The 17,206-nt window shown below is 37.8% G+C and overlaps 1 protein-coding gene across 7 annotated transcripts in view; it reads left to right on the top strand.

Moving 5' to 3' along the window:
• The window catches only part of LOC123874353 (dynein heavy chain, cytoplasmic), a 55,681-nt gene that overhangs the window by 8,905 nt on the left and 29,570 nt on the right, over nt 1-17,206 (top strand). For 2 of the 7 annotated variants that reach the window (XM_045919626.1, XM_045919627.1), the window contains exons 18-46: nt 146-169; nt 1,084-1,239; nt 1,609-1,788; nt 2,322-2,465; nt 2,917-3,062; nt 3,513-3,662; nt 4,099-4,191; nt 4,587-4,801; nt 5,124-5,250; nt 5,339-5,441; nt 5,619-5,841; nt 6,212-6,359; nt 6,900-7,005; nt 7,718-7,927; nt 8,306-8,452; nt 8,775-8,947; nt 9,357-9,524; nt 10,294-10,459; nt 11,012-11,197; nt 11,797-11,979; nt 12,280-12,402; nt 12,645-12,804; nt 13,215-13,348; nt 13,611-13,734; nt 13,919-14,159; nt 14,479-14,593; nt 15,155-15,350; nt 15,845-15,933; nt 17,045-17,092. In XM_045919626.1, coding sequence (XP_045775582.1) covers nt 146-169; nt 1,084-1,239; nt 1,609-1,788; nt 2,322-2,465; nt 2,917-3,062; nt 3,513-3,662; nt 4,099-4,191; nt 4,587-4,801; nt 5,124-5,250; nt 5,339-5,441; nt 5,619-5,841; nt 6,212-6,359; nt 6,900-7,005; nt 7,718-7,927; nt 8,306-8,452; nt 8,775-8,947; nt 9,357-9,524; nt 10,294-10,459; nt 11,012-11,197; nt 11,797-11,979; nt 12,280-12,402; nt 12,645-12,804; nt 13,215-13,348; nt 13,611-13,734; nt 13,919-14,159; nt 14,479-14,593; nt 15,155-15,350; nt 15,845-15,933; nt 17,045-17,092 — 4,278 coding nt within the window. The remainder of the gene's footprint in view (nt 1-145; nt 170-1,083; nt 1,240-1,608; nt 1,789-2,321; nt 2,466-2,916; nt 3,063-3,512; nt 3,663-4,098; nt 4,192-4,586; nt 4,802-5,123; nt 5,251-5,338; nt 5,442-5,618; nt 5,842-6,211; nt 6,360-6,899; nt 7,006-7,717; nt 7,928-8,305; nt 8,453-8,774; nt 8,948-9,356; nt 9,525-10,293; nt 10,460-11,011; nt 11,198-11,796; nt 11,980-12,279; nt 12,403-12,644; nt 12,805-13,214; nt 13,349-13,610; nt 13,735-13,918; nt 14,160-14,478; nt 14,594-15,154; nt 15,351-15,844; nt 15,934-17,044; nt 17,093-17,206) is intronic. The other 5 variants (XM_045919631.1, XM_045919632.1, XM_045919633.1 and 2 more) reach the window with 3 other exon arrangements.

Genomic DNA, 17,206 nt, shown 5'->3' with positions numbered 1-17,206 from the left:
ACACACACTACAATTTATCATAGGACAATACAAAATTGGCACTAAAATTTTATCTTATTACTAGACTAAATGAAAAAATACACTATGTATATTGAAATATTGTTGTATAATAATGCCACTAACACATGCATTTTAATTTATGCAGCTAAATAATAGGAATCATACGAAGGTAGATTATTTATAGGCTGCATGATGTCGACGCAATGCTCTTAGAGCTTAAATAACGCACATTTTCTATTTAGCCTGACATAGCTATCGTTTAATATTCTAGTGGATGATTTTTCCGTTGCTGAATAGTGTTTATTACAAAATTGACCAAAAATTCTGTGATGAAATTTTATTCAGTTTTGTATTGGCTATCGGTCAAAATATCTTTAAAGTTTATTTTACTATTGAAAAATCAGCCCTTAAAGTTTTTTTATCTTGCTTTAGTACATTCAATCTATTATTTTTTTCATACTCTGTGCTCCGAGCTGGTAAAAGCTTAAAACTATACTATAAAGCTTATGATTCTTCTGCAATGTAGTTATGTAGCACAAAATATTAAATTTTCAAAGCTTCATCCTATTAATTAATAACACAGCAAAATGAATTTGCTTTACATGGTACTCTTCTTAGCTCTTCTAGAATTAATGGCATCGTAACAAAGTGCGTGCTCATACCAACTAACGAGTGCGGTTGCAGACGCGCTCACCTTGATATTATAATACAGTACCCAGCACGGGCGATTTTATACATCGAACTTTAGAAAAAAAAAATCGATAGGTTGGTTTCGTAAAGTGTTGGCTCTGTTGTTGATATTAAAAAGTCAGCGTTAAAAGAATGAGTGACAGAGACGACGCTTTACGAAGCTGTCGATCATCTCTTTCTAAATTTCACTGTGCAATCATTCTTGCTGGGTACTGAACTTACGCAGTAACCCAGGTCGACCCGTAGAAACTCGGTTTAAGTTATGACGTATAACTCGCACGCGATTCTGTCTAAAAATGGAATCGCTTGGGTTTTCAACATGTGAGCACGCACTTAAATGTTATATTATGATTGTCACAATAAATAGATTTCTCACAAGATAGAACATTCCAGATACGCGACAAGGCTTCTATCATTCCGCTGGTAGCCGGCCTCCGCCGTGACGTTCTATTTCAAGTGTCAGAAGGTATGGCTCTCGTGTGGGAATCATACAAACTGGACCCGTACGTGCAGAAGCTTAGCGAAGTTGTACTTATCTTCCAAGAAAAGGTAATTATAGAGGATTTTCTATTTATGTTTGTATTGTTGCCTATTAAGTGCATATATACATCTAACTTTTCTTTTCCTTGGAAAAGAGAGCAGTACTTTTATACCTATCTTTTTAGTTAAGCCACTGTTACAGTTAGTATAAGTTTTAGATTTCTGTACAACCCATAGAACTGAATGTATAAAATAAATACCCCTACCCCTATTCCGTGGGAATTTCTAAAATTCCCACGGGATAGGTAGGAGAAAGTTGGTTGTTGATAAGTCAGTCAGTGAGTGAGTCAGAACTTTTATTTTTATCGGTATTGATTTAGATTAAGTACTGAAGTATTGTCTATATGTACTTCTAATGGAACGTCTATCTTGGAATAGGTGGAAGACCTTCTAGCGGTAGAAGAGCAGATATCTGTGGACGCTCGGTCGCTCGAGACGTGTCCGTACTCAGCCCAAAGCTTGGCGGACATCCTGAGTCGACTGCAGCGGGCAATTGACGATCTTTCCCTACGCCAGTACAGCAACTTGCATCTGTGGGTGCAACGCCTTGATGAAGAGGTATGAATTAAAGAACTCTGCCACACTTTATAATTCGTAAACACATTAATTGAACACCATTTCAGAGGCTAATAAATGCATAATGAAACTGAGCAATGATTTGGACCTAATAAAGAAAAACTAACCCTATTTTCACACCACCAATACCCCTTTGCAAGTCCTAAAAATTGTTGCAAAAGCTGAGATAATTTGCGTCTACCCTTACAGTGAATTAATTTCATATCATAAATAAATACCTTATTCCAAATAAAAAATTTCAGTCCTCAAATTTAGGAAATCTAAATTTGAGGACTGAAATTTTTGGCAAGGGCATGTCGTAGAATATGCAAATTTTTGCGTGCAATGCAATTTTTTTGCAGTATCTTCTCCCTGGATTTAAGAAAAACATATGGCAAAGTCGCAATTTGATGAACAACTTAGGGTCATCCATCTGAATTGAGAAATTTGACACCACTGTATCAGTTTTGGTACTTACTGAAAAACTTATTCTCAAGGCTAATATAGTGTTTTCACGTAAATTTATTGTTGTATAGGTTGAAAAAAGCCTCGCTGCACGTCTTCAGGCCGGTATCGAGGCTTGGACCGCGGCTTTGCTCGGCAAGACCAATGAACTGGACCTCTCGATGGACACGTATTCACCCGCTGAGCCCACGCACAAACCTGGTGGAGAGCCTCAGGTATGTCTGCGAAGCCTTCCATAATATGATATTTAGTTTAAACTATAGTAAAATCAATGTTTTCGTTTCTTGACCGATTTGGGCTAGTTTCGGTCTAGTTAACAAATCTTGACAGTGACTAGCCAACAATGCAGCAGATGTTCATCACCACCAATAGCGTCAAACCGATAGTTGTCCTTCCACTGCTGGGCATAGGTCTCTTGCAATTACTACCACGTCTTGCATGCCATGGCCTTGCGATACGACATCGATCGATTAGGTATAGGCTTTACATGCTTTCCGAGGCACTAGGGTCTATCACCGCCAACTTCCCATTTCCGGACTGCTACTTAAAATCTCAATAAAATGGTCCAAACTAGGACTGAAACCCCTGACCTCATAGTCGGCAGTAAAATGAGTATCTAATCAATGCTAACAGACAGCATATTATAATATAGAAACGTTTCCTCAGATCGCTCGCGTGGTCCACGAAGTCCGCATCACAAACCAGCAGATGTACCTTTTCCCGTCGCTGGAAGAGGCGCGTTTCCAACTCATGCGCCAGATGTTCGCCTGGCAAGCCATCGTCACCAGCCAGCACCGGCTGCAAAGCACCAGGTTTGTAGGCGGCTTCGGCCGTGGCTAGTTACTACCCTACCGGCAAAGAAATTGCTGTACCTCTTCCACCTTAGACTTAATTATCATTTGTATTAGTTTGATGAAAACTAATAAATTTGCTGGAGTAAAATACAAAAAACATATTTGTGTGCACTTGCTTGCTTGGTATACTGCACCTTTAGACACATTAATAGTTAATCATTTGAACTGATGCGACGAAAGCTGAACGTGTAGAAGAGATGTAAAATTGATTGAAAACTGAACCTACCTTGTTTGTCTTCGACAGAATGTTTCGGCCAAGAAGTTATGTTCTCAATATGGTATTGATAGGGTTAGCTAGGGATAACATTATTCTTTTGATGCGGCCATTTACATTAATAGGAAAACATTTTAAATATCACAATTGGGCGCTTTTGACCAAAACATTTCAAGTTATGTCTAATCCAACAGATATCAAGTAGGAGTGGCGCGTGCGCAAACCGCTACGTACAGAAACTTGCTCACAAAGCTGCCCGGCGGTTCTTCACCTCTAGAAAATGCCTACGACGCCATCGAACAAAAGATATCGCAAGTGCGTGAATATGTCGACGAATGGCTGCGGTAAGATAAAGAATCTTCATTGTTTGAAAAACGCAGATTCTTTTTAAACAATCCTATTCATTTTATACCACACATGCTTGAAAAATGTTTGTGAAAAAATTGATAGTCATAGCGAGAAAACGCTAGTTTCGACATCCCATCCATATTGTACTTTGCTGTTAAAAGTAAACCTTTTTGTGATACAATCACTGTGCCGTCAATGTGGCTCATTCTGTTATGCATGATCTCTAAAGTACTAAAATGACAGATCTAAATAAATTGCTATCACTTTCATAATACTCTTTGCATAAAAGCATAGCACTAGATTTGATAAGAATTTAGAGAATGAGCACAACAGAATTAGTCACATTGTTTAATATTATGTTATGTATGTTTATGTTTAAATTTTAGAGTTTGTACCCTTGTTAGTTATAAAGAAATCTGTGTTTTTCTTTAGTTACCAAGCGCTATGGGATCTCCAACCGGAAAGCTTGTATGGACGTCTCGGGGAAGACATCACCCTATGGATCAAGTGTCTAAACGACATTAAGTAAGATTTGCTTCATTCTTTACATTTTTATCCTATATTTTAAAAAAAAAAACTAATAAAAAGCTTTGCCGTGGCCGTGGTAATTAAGCATAGAAGTGGTGAGAAGCGAAACTGAACCAGTGAAATAAAATGAAGTGAAATAAACTAAGACTAAATGATTTATAATCAGGTAACAAGGGCTATCATAATTATTGTTATCTTGGCAAACCTGTGCCCAGAGAATAGTATTGTATGCCTTAATACAAATTTTGCGTATCTCAAAAACTGATGTTTTTCATGATTATAACGTCAAAATAAAAGAGATTTGATGGTCCTAGTTTTACGTGTTAACATGAAATGCTTTTTTTTTAAACAATAAAAACCAACTGGTTGTATAATTATTTTGTTTTTAACAGAAAATCTCGTACGACATTTGATACGTCCGATACCCGTCGCGAATACGGGCCCGTTGTGATCGACTTCGCTCGCGTGCAAAGCAAAGTTGCGCTGAAATACGACGCTTGGCACAAAGAAGTTCTCGGCAAGTTCGGCGCTCTGCTGGGCGGAGAGATGGTGCAGTTCCACGCAAGGCTTGCCAAGTCCAGAGGACAACTTGAACAGCAAACTATTGGTATGTTTCTTTTTAAATACGATTACATTTAGCTATCCCTGTCTGATTGTGCCTGTCTGCTAGATTTTCATCAAATGTTAGCGATTAACGGATTTTGACAAAATATCCCAAAACCAAAGATTTCCTACAGGATTTTTTAAAAACTTGAACCTATGTGGGTGAAGCCATTTAGTAATTAATATTCTAGCATTATCCACCAGTATATCTTCAAATCCGCGTGATACAATTTTTGTCAATTAGCTAGACCAACTGAATAATAAGAATGTAGAAAAATAATAATAATGGAGTATTCTTTGCACTTACGTCTTATTAATTCTCGCAGAAGCAGCTTCCACTAGTGATGCGGTTTCTCTTATCACTTACGTGCAACAACTAAAGAGAGAAGTCTTGGCTTGGGAGAAACAGGTTGACATTTACAGAGAGGCCCAGCGTATTCTGGAAAGGCAACGGTATGCCGATTTCTATAACCTTTTAAACATGAATTATCCATTATGGTTTACAGGATTTTAATGGCTTGCTATCTACTTATTTTCGTAGATTCCAATTCCCAGCCCAGTGGCTTCATGTCGACAATATTGAAGGCGAATGGAGCGCTTTCAATGAAATCATGCGCAGGAAGGATTCATCCATTCAAACTCAGGTAATACGATGGTATAAGTTATTGCAATACGTATCTATTAAAACTATCAAAGTTATATGAAACAGGGACTTGACTGAGTATATCCTTTATTGTATTTGAATATTCCATTGAAACTTAAAAATGAACAATGGCTTTCACCCTAGATTTTCAGAACTGAGCTAATTGAATCCCTTTCAGGTCGCATCCCTCCAACAAAAGATCGTAGCTGAAGACAAAGCCGTCGAGGCTCGAACTCTCGAGTTCCTCGCTGAATGGGAACGCAGCAAGCCCACTGACGGCTCCACTAGACCTGAGGATGCCTTAACTAGACTCCAGGCTATGGAGACTCGATACACCCGCCTCAAGGATGAGAGAGACAATGTTGCTAAAGCCAAAGAGGCGCTGGAACTGCATGATACTGGTAAGCAGCCTTAAATAACTAGCTTTTAACCATCGCAATTGCTGTTAATGACTTTATGGTACTTTGGTCAAAAATATGTATTTTAGTGTAAGTATATTAATAGTGAATAGTAACAAGAGTCCTCTTCAGTCCAAGTGTTTGACTATGCAATCTTAAGATATCCATTTAGAAGTATTTTTTTAATTTTTTTGATTAGCAAACACGAGGTTAAATTGACATATAAGGCACCACAGAAACTGCTTCATGCGTCGGCGACTTTTAAGAAATTTTAAGACTTAAATAGAATCGAACTATTGAGCAATCTACTTCGATAATATGCATGTGGATAGTAGGACTTTAAGAGATTTAGCATAATTTTTTTATGTAACAGGCAGCTCAGTGAACAATGAGCGTATGACGGTGGCTCTGGAAGAACTGCAAGATTTGCGCGGAGTGTGGTCCTCACTCAGCAAGATATGGACACAGATTGACGACATCAGGGAGAAGCCCTGGCTTTCCGTGCAGCCTAGAAAACTGAGGTACTTACCACAAACCATCCATCCATCCATCCATCAGCCTGTAAGCGTCCACTGCTGGACATAGGCCTTTCCAAGAGCGCGCCACCAAACACCGTCCTCCGCCTTCCTCATCCACCCGCTCCCCGCCACCTTCTTCAGGTCATCGGTCCAGCCACACCATTACCACAAACATTTTATTACCACAAACATTTTATTACATTGTATTATAGCTGGCCAGCTCTGGATGGAATTTCTAAAAACTTTCTTAGCGTGGTTCTGTGCTATTGAGATTGATTGATCTAAATTATGGTACTTTATTCGTTATGAAGGTTATAAAGGGTATATGAAATACAACACCGCTCAGTTGTTGCGACGTCATAATACAAGAGGTATTACGACAAAACCTTCAGAAAAGCGCACTTTGATCTTCATTATATTACTTGTTTTTAAAGATATAAAAAGAAACAGTTTCTCTTAGGGCATTTTGATACTTCTAACTAAAATTAATGGCCAAATCTTTCGTCTTAAGCAATGGGTGTAATGAGTACAATGATGTTTTAGGCAACAACTGGAAGCAATGTTAAATGAATTGAAGGAGTTGCCAGCTCGGCTGCGTATGTACGACAGCTACGAATATGTCCGCAAACTACTTCAGTCGTATACTAAGGTATGTTCTATACTAACATTGTACTATTCACACAATTATAATCAAGCCAAAGTATGAAAATTCAAGCACTTGTTACATGCCAGGCACAAAGAATATTCTTTTTCATCATACCTATTAGAAAAAATTTTCACGACAAATTAAACAAATTTAAAAAGAGAATAGTTTTAATTACTGATCATTGATAGTGGATATTTTTGTGTTTCTTTAGTTTAACTGTAAATTTATTTTCCATTGTTTTAAAAATATATACATAGATTAAGAATTTGTACTTTAGGTTAGTGTTAGATTAGTTTTATTATAAAGTATACACCTGTAATTGACAACCATACTAAAGTTATTTTTGTAATTTTTTTTGTCTTATTTGTATGGAAGTTGTTGGTGTAATAATAAATTTAAAAAAAAAAAAAACGAACATTGGCATAAGGGGAACAATTGGATTCCTCGCTACGCTGCAAATTCTTCTTTAAAATCCTTCGTTTTGAATTTAACATAACGCCCTCGAGGAACATAATATCACTTTGTCCCCTAGTGCACAAATAAGTAATTCTAGCCTAATGCTAATAGAATGGATGGATTAACAGATCCGGCTAACTTTACTCACAAAGAAAGTAATATTGATAACATCACTGTGTTGCGAGTAAAGCTTTCAAACTATTAGAATTTAGATGGGGTATTATGAAAGAGGAAGAAATGAATAATTTCCATTTTCCAGGTCAATATGTTGATCGTTGAGTTGAAATCCGATGCTCTGAAAGAGCGTCATTGGCGCCAACTGTGCCGCGCCCTCAAAGTGGATTGGTCCCTTTCCGAGTTAACTCTTGGTCAAGTGTGGGACGCCGATTTGCTACATAATGAACACACTGTGAAAGATGTGGTATCCGTTGCTCAAGGAGAAATGGCACTTGAAGAGTTCTTGAAACAGGTAATAATATAACCCGCTTTTTTACTCTGTTATAATAAAAAGCTGATGATTTTAGTCTTTTTTTGTTTGCTTAATGTTGATCTCTTTCTTTATCACTTCCAAAGTTCTCTTTAGCCTATAAAACTGACAGACTGATATATCACATACCTACAACTCACACAGAATTTTCTTTATAGGAAGACCCCCCACTTAATTTTTACAGAAATTCTACAAGATGTTTATGATGTTATGAAAAATCCAATATGGTGGATGTGACAAAAATGAAATTATCATTTACGAAATCAGTGTTAAGTTATCCAATGGAATTAAATAATTATTAACATTTTAAAATTTGCATAGAATCTCAAAATTATGTACTTAACAATCTATCTTTAACAGGTTCGCGAATCCTGGCAAAGCTATGAGCTAGATCTTATCAACTATCAGAACAAATGCAAGATTATCCGAGGCTGGGATGACTTATTCAACAAAGTTAAAGAGCATATCAACAGTGTGGCTGCCATGAAACTTTCCCCGTACTATAAGGTATAAAATGTTGAAAATTTAAAGCTTATATACCACCTCTACCTATACCACTAGCTATTTTGCCACCTAGCGCATGGAAGTATTTTTGAACGTTCACTTCAACTGTACGAGTCGACCGCATTGAATGCATGGAAGAAATGTTTAACGTCGTATGACGTCAAACGTGTAGCGAATATTGTTCAAACATTTTACAGCGAGGTTGGTGCATCTTTAGTGCTGTAATATAAGTGTCAGTAAAAGTACAGGAATATAAGTGTCTCTTGATAAAATTTTGTAAGAGATGTCCAATTTTAAATTTTTATGGTTATTTTTATCTATCTAGGTCTTTGAAGAAGAGGCGTTAACATGGGAAGAGAAATTGAACCGTATCAACGCACTATTCGATGTATGGATCGACGTACAGCGCCGCTGGGTGTACCTTGAAGGCATCTTTAGTGGCTCCGCTGATATCAAGACTTTGCTGCCAGTCGAGACTAGCCGTTTCCAAAGTATTAGGTATGTACTCAAGAAAATAGGCAAGTGTTTTTTGGAAATACAGCTTTTGTTTTTTGTTTTAGTTTTTATTGCCTCTCAGTCTCAAAAAAGATTAGTTTGTTGAAAAGTTACGGCTTCTCGTTGTGGTCACACTAAGCTTCTTACTATAGGGACTTCTTGCTTATAGGGACATAACTCTGATTCTTTTAAACCAAATTATGAGACAAACTTAATGATTAGAAAACTCGATTCCTATTGTTTTTACTCATTACATATTAGAAGAGCCATATGCGTTTAATTGTACATGAGGTATTATTCCTCAAAAATGTTTCTGAAAAAAAAATGTTAAATACTTTACTACATGTTACTTCTACTTTATTACATGTTATTTTATGAGATAGATATTTTTGCATTTTGTGTACCTCCCTAGCTCGGAATTCCTGGGCCTGATGAAGAAGGTGAGCAAATCGCCGATGGTGATGGACGTGCTCAACATCCCAGGCGTACAGCGTTCGCTGGAGCGCCTGGCTGATCTCCTGGGCAAGATACAGAAAGCGCTCGGCGAATACTTGGAGCGCGAGAGAAGCAGCTTCCCGCGGTAAGATGCTGCTTGTATTTTTTTATAAACAATATTAGCCATGCTAATCGTGACTAATACTCCCCTTTCTCCTCCAGTTAAGCGTAAAGCATGTGCCAGGAGTGGGTACAATAGTGCAAGTTTGAACCGCCGACCTTTCGAAATTCAGTCCGCTCCTCAACCGTTGAGCTATCGAGGCTCTCTATTACTTTATTGGATCATGAAAATCCTGCTAAAAGCACCAACACCGCGGAAGCATCACTTCCCCGGGCAAGGAGGCTATGCCTTGAGGCCCATAGGCTAGACTGTAATGTGCGGTCAAGATTAATATTAAGTATATTAATCTTGACCGCACATTACAGTCTAGCAGAGCTAGTCTACTATAAATAATATCCGGAATTAATTGATATCTCATATTTCTTTTTATTTAATATCCTAGTTAAGATATCAGTCTCCTGTTTAAGAGGTTCGGGATTCGTTCCCAGGCATGCACCTCTAACGTTTGTAGATGTGTTTAAAAAAATTAAGTATGACTTGATTGATTGGAAGAAAAATATCATTAGGAAACATACGTATGCATAGTTCTGCATAATATTCTCAAAGGTGTGTGAGGTCTGTCAATTCACACTTGGTCAGCGTGGTGGACTATGGCTATACCCTTCTCATTCAGAGAGGAGACTCATGCTCTGCAATGAGATGGGTTAGCGATTATATTTCCTTAAGTAATTTCGTGAAATATCTTTTACATTAATTCATTAACTCAACATTTAATGAAATAAAATTTCAACAGTTTCTACTTCGTGGGCGACGAAGACCTGTTGGAAATCATCGGTAACAGCAAGAACATCGCCCGTCTTCAGAAGCACTTCAAGAAGATGTTTGCCGGCGTCGCAGCCATCATTCTCAACGAAGATAACACTATCATCAACGGTATCGCGTCCCGCGAGGGTGAAGAGGTAAGATTGTTTTAGACCCCAGCATTAATGATGAGATGCATTGTACCTATTTTAACTAGTTAGGACTCTACCTACTGAAACATGATCTGGCTCCTGAGTGTTACCTAAAAATAAAATATGTAAAACCACATGACACTTAGTTACTTTTATTTGTCGCACTCGTCGATTCCGATTTACAATATCGCACTAAGCATCCACCGTTTCTGGAAAAAATGTAATACTTATGGATGTTAAGTGGCAAAATGGAAGTGCGCTTATCTGAAACTAACAGATGCCCGCGTCACTTCAAGTCTAACTACATATATCCTGAATCACATCAATCTGTTGAGCAATTGCGACATAATTAAAGGACACTCTATCAAACAATTACACTTTCACAATTTTTAATTAAATGGGTACTGATAAGCCCAAGCTTTTATTTACCACCAACCAAGAGTTGGTTGGAACCGCTGAGTGGAACCTTTTTATGTAGTATCATCGACATCATACAAAAACGCAAACACCCTTGGCCTTTTCGATTTCCATATGGGCTCATAAAACCGAAATTTTCAGGTGTATTTCACATCGCCGGTATCAACGGTAGAGAACCCGAAGATCAACTCGTGGCTTTCCATGGTGGAGCGGGAAATGCGCGTCACGCTCGCGTGTCGCCTCAAGGACGCCGTGGGCGAGGTCAAGCAGTTCAAAGACGGAGACGTTGACGCGCAGAAGTTTATTGACTGGTGTGACAAATATCAGGTAAGATTTCTTCCGGAAATAAAAGTGAAAACATTGTATTCAAAGTAACTACACTTAACGCTTCTTGAATGTTAACGGTTTGATCTAACAACTATGTTATCCTCTTCTTCTTCAAATCTATGAAACAGCATCGTTGGTAACAATCGTATTATTGTGATCTCGAAATGTAAAAATACAGCTTTTAATTGATAGCACTAACTACTTGGTTGGTACTTTAAAACAACTCGATAAAACATGGCCACCTCAAACAACTCCTGTTTGGCAGCCATTTTAAATACGGAAGCAGTAACGCGAACCTTACTACCGTCTTAAAAAAGATCTGAGATGCTCTCAAGTCATGCTTAGAGAAGTTTTGCTTCAAAATAAGAATATTATAAAACTCCAGAGTTGCAAAGCTTTTACATTCGTCTTTTAAAAGTGACGACAAATTCGTACGATTGGGTGCGTGACACATATGCGCATAGCAGCATAGTCTACAATCTACATACTGGCGTGGTGTTTACGCGCTTTTGCATAAAATGACGCCTTTGAGCATGCTTCAAAACTTGGCAGCCCGTTACTGTGGTTGTCGTGGTATCAAAAATAAACTGTTGTTTCAGGCGCAAATCGTAGTTCTAGCGGTCCAGATCCTGTGGTCGGAGGACGTGGAGGCCGCTCTGGTGGGCGGCGGCGGTGACGCGCTGGGCCGAGTGCTGCAGCACGTTGAACACATGCTCAACATCCTCGCTGACTCTGTGCTGCAAGAGCAACCGCCTCTGCGAAGGAGGAAACTGGAACACCTCGTGAGTATTCCAGGACGTGGAGGCCGCTTTAAGCACCAGAGCGCGGAGATAGAAGACCAACGGAGTTTATAATTTGTAGATATGCACACTAGTTTGTCGTAACGCTCTGATGCGGCTGACGCAGCCACATATGTCATAATACAATAAAATAGTTCGTTTGGGTCTCAATTTTTCAAAAATCACTCATTCATCATCATTATTATATCCTAATTTCACTTGCATTTACGAATACTATTAGATTCACTATTAGGGTGATAATGCATTCAATTATAGGAGAGTACAATAAATTACTCCTTGCAGATCAACGAGTTCGTCCACAAGCGTACGGTGACGCGACGCCTCATCGCATCGGACGTCAACAGCCCGCGATCATTCGAGTGGTTGTGCGAGATGCGCTGCTACTTCGACCCCAGAAACAACGATGTGAGTATTTTGTCGTACATATACCATAAACGATACCCTGCCGCCTTTGAGATAAACCCTTGAACCTTCGAGATAAAAATTTCGCAACAAAATATTTTTAAAAATTTTGTGTGAACCTTTCAGAAAATTGACCTAAATAATTGATTGAATAATCCTTTGAGCAGCAACTAGAATAAAATACTGACATATCGTTACGACACAAAAATAATACTAATAACGATTTTTTTCTTTTCTTTTAACAGGTATTACAACAGCTGACCATCCACATGGCAAATGCCAAGTTTCTGTACGGCTTCGAATATTTGGGTGTCCAAGATCGCTTAGTCCAAACGCCATTGACAGACCGCTGTTATCTTACTATGACTCAGGCTTTGGAAGCAAGACTTGGAGGTTCTCCATTCGGTAAGTTTTATATTAAATAGTGTATTCCTGAATCGACGATAACATGTCAAATATTAGGCTATGGGTGACGTGAAATCTAAGAAAAATAGGTGATTTATAGGCTACCTAACGTCAAATGTGGAAACATATTATTTTGATGCCTGCCAGTAACGTCGAAGCCTCAACATTTTGTTAAAAGTTCCTTAACTGTCGTAAACTGTGGTGCAGCTGTATCTAAATGTCAATTAAATCAGTACTTATCATATAGTTTGAAATGGAATGAGATAAATTTATTTCATGCATATATTTTATGCATCCATATTTTCCGCTTGTGCTATTGATGATATGTAAAGACTACTATCAGTTCATTTTAATGCAATTTATTTCTAAGTGATTATTTTCTTAAATAACTTTGGATTTTTTTTGCATAGGACCCGCGGGTACTGGTAAAACTGAGTCGGTAAAAGCTCTCGGCAACCAACTCGGTCGATTCGTTTTGGTGTTCAACTGCGACGAAACATTCGACTTCCAAGCTATGGGAAGAATCTTCGTTGGTCTTTGTCAGGTATGATTAGTATTACAATATAAAATTACATAAATTGCCTTATCTAGAAGTAATGCTATCCTGATTCAGGAGGAACATTGTGAGAAGGATAGGACTACTTTTTGTTTGTCTATTCAGCTAAGTTCAGAAATTGTAAATAACCAAATAGGCAGTATAAATTCTTGTTAATTTATATTTAAATTCTTGTTAATTGGTTTTTATTTACTTCTATTATTTTATATAAAATAAAAAAAAAGATCCTCAATTTTTTTTTATTTGATAGGTTGGAGCTTGGGGTTGCTTTGATGAATTTAATCGTCTGGAAGAAAGAATGCTTTCGGCCGTTTCGCAGCAAGTACAGACCATACAGGAAGCGCTCAAGAGTCACCAAGAAGGTGACAATACTAGTAAGTAACTTTTAACTTTGGGAAAACTGTATGAAGGTAATTCTGTTGATTTCTTTTTTTCGTCTACGAATAACATAGACCTACAATAGCATACATTGCGCTGCAAATTATGGCTACCGCCGCGGAAACTGAGCGTCCTGTATCTCATAATAAAAATATTATATTTTTCTGTGACTTGTTTCAGGCAAATCCATAACGGTGGAACTAGTAGGCAAACAGGTCCGCGTGAGCCAAGACATGGCGATATTCATCACAATGAACCCGGGCTACGCCGGCCGCTCCAACTTGCCCGACAACCTCAAGAAGCTCTTCCGCAGTCTGGCGATGACCACTCCAGATAGGCAACTTATTGCAGAAGTCATGCTGTTCAGCCAAGGGTTCAGAACTGCAGAGAAGCTGGCTTGCAAGATTGTACCATTCTTCAAGTAAGATTTTGCTAAATATTTCTAACTGTCCGAGACGTCCTGGCTTCTCATGGTCCGGATATTAATTAAATCTAAATAAATAGATGGTGCTTATTCGATTACATTATCACTAAACTAAAACAACAGGTTTTAATTTAGCGCTATCTCCTTCACAATGTTGCTTTCAGAAAAGGATAGCACTACATTCAGACCTGTTAATTTAGTTTAATTTCGTGTACGACCAAATTAACACCATTACCAGCCTGCCTTGTGAAATATTTAGCGGTAAAAACTACATATGATTCTACAAAAAATATGTATAAAACCTTTTTTTTTTCAGGCTTTGTGACGAACAGCTTTCGAACCAATCTCATTACGACTTCGGCCTGCGTGCCCTTAAATCTGTATTGGTATCCGCTGGTAACGTCAAGCGTGACCGCATTCAAAAGATAAAGGTAAGTAAGATTGTTCAAGTTGTGTATAGCTTCACTATTGTATATTATTTTGGTTTAAATTGTGATGATTTTTTTATTACTTCAACTCAAACAGTTCTTACAAAACGAATTTCGTTCCCATGACATGAATACAACATTGTCTATCCAGAAATGCTCACATAAACTGCGATAAAAATCAATAAACTTGATTTTGACATTGAACTCTGGGTCTTAATTATTCAACCCTGATGCTGTAAAGGGGATGTCTACACAAACTGTGTGTTTATGGACTACTAAACGATGCACGCGACTCCGTCCGCGTGGATTTAAATTTTTAAAAATCCCGTAGGAACTCCTTGATTTTCTGGGATAAAAGTACCGATATTGCTCTTTTTTCATACCACATCTATGCAAAAAAATCAAGTCGATCCGTTGTTCAATTGAAGGACAAACCAACAAACACACTTACACATTTATAATATTAGTGGGGATATTTTTAAGCAAAATAAAACTGATTGAAAAATTCTAATTGAATTTTTTTTTACAAAATTTACTGTTACACAAAATCTGCTTTTGTCATAGGAAAATCTAATCGAGCGCGGAACAGAAGTACCCGATGAAGCGTCAATCGCAGAATCACTCCCCGAGCAAGACATCCTAATACAGTCAGTATGCGAGACAATGGTGCCCAAATTGGTAGCTGAGGACATCCCACTGTTGTTCTCGTTGCTAAACGATGTATTCCCTAACGTGGGCTACACTAGAGCCGAAATGACTGGTAAATTTTTTTTATCTCCCATCCATACTAATTTTGTTTGTTCCTAGATTCATCTGAGGGGTAGTTTGACTAATTCTGTTGTATATCTCCAAACTTAATTGACAGGTCTAAATCTAGTGCTATCATCCTTTTCTGCAGGAGCACTATGAAAAGTATAGCAATATGTTTAGACTTTTCATTTTAATTTAGTTTTTGTGTACAAGAGTATCCACATAACCCAAAGGATTACTCAGCTGCGATGGCAGTTAGCAAGCCAAAAAAAGATAAGAGAAGAAGTTTTTGCTTGGCTGTTAGATCAAGGACCTCATACATACAATAGTGAAATACTTCTTAAATTGGCACACATTGTGATAAGGTTCCTTAGGTACTCTGGAGTTCTGGAACCCATTTGACTGTATTTTTAAAGGATATTCCTATTTTTTCTCTCCTATCTCTTAACACTTAAAAATATGTATGATTCATATGAGCCACAATAAAACATCGTTATTTTTTAGGTTTGAAAAATGAAATTCGCGCTGTCTGCGCTGAAGAATTTTTAGTTTGCGGTGAAGGAGATGAACATGGCAATACATGGATGGAAAAGGTATGTACAATTGTATATTCAACACTAACAATAAGTTTGCGTACTTTTATACGGACATTGTGAGTACTTTTAATCCAATGTTATTTACTAATTTGGTTAAGGAAATAATTTTATAAGAATTTGCTAATAAAGTGTGATCAACATCATTCATAATCATTTGTGATTCCTTCATTTGATTTTGAATAAGTTTCGAGCAGCACAATTATTTATAATTTTATCCATAATATGCATCAAATATGTTTAATTTCATTATGTGTACTATTAATAATGATTAAAAAAATAAAATACCTACTTAAATAGAAAGAAATTGGTGACGGTATCAAAACAAGTTCATACAACAATATTCTAACATGCATTAACAATTTATAATATTGATCCAACAAAAATAACTATTAATTTAACAAAAACTGCTTCATTATTATTATTAAAGATCATTTTTATTTTTAACGGCACTGTGTTTTATATTCTAAATTATATATTTTCCACACCCTTTTATAAAATATAGTGTATTCTAATTCACAAGTTATTAAGGTGCTTCACCATGTTGTGGGATTAACACCCAGGTTTACGAGTAGCACCACAGTCCCCCAATTTGTGTAGAGAATTAAGATCCCATTTGAACCTTGTGGAGGGCTTACTACTCGGTCAAGCTAAGTTTGCACCTCGCGTCGATTACGTCACACTGAGTCTTAGGCTGAGATCTATAGAGCGTACTTTGACTTTGCTCAGACTTAAGTCAGAGTTAAAACGAGACAGATCGATAACGCTGTCTCGTTTTAACAGTGTCTTAAATCTGAGCAAAGTCAAAGTACGCTCTATAGATCTTAGCCTTAGATACGGTATGCGAACTTTACTGACGCGACAAGACGACCGCGGGGAGGTGAGCGGCGAAGTGGGAGAGACGCCGCATTCCAGTGAGGTGCAAACTTAGCGCAACCGAGTTATACATTAATCACGATGTATAATAATCACTTTTAAAAGTACAATCTTACAAATATGTTGGTGTAAGAAATATAAAGCACAGTGTCGGCATGCGTACGGTCCGCTGCGTCGCATAGACCGTGAGTGTGAATGCATATGGTTTCCATGCTAACCCGCTAACGGCACGTAGAGGCGCAGCGCTGCCTCGCGCGCTCAACACAGCACGTGGATCGAGAAGGTCAGTCGCGGTGCTGGTTCATGTCTGAGTGTCTGTCCTCCGCCTTGCACCCATCACTCTGTCTCTAACACTCTATTGTCATGCAATAGAGCTACAGTTAGGATGTACTAAATT

Source organism: Maniola jurtina, chromosome 18 (assembly GCF_905333055.1).
Source record: "Maniola jurtina chromosome 18, ilManJurt1.1, whole genome shotgun sequence".
Lineage (NCBI taxonomy): Eukaryota > Metazoa > Arthropoda > Insecta > Lepidoptera > Nymphalidae > Maniola > Maniola jurtina.
The sequence above is the reverse complement of the archived record's forward strand: the minus strand, read 5'-3'. Positions and strand labels throughout refer to the sequence as shown.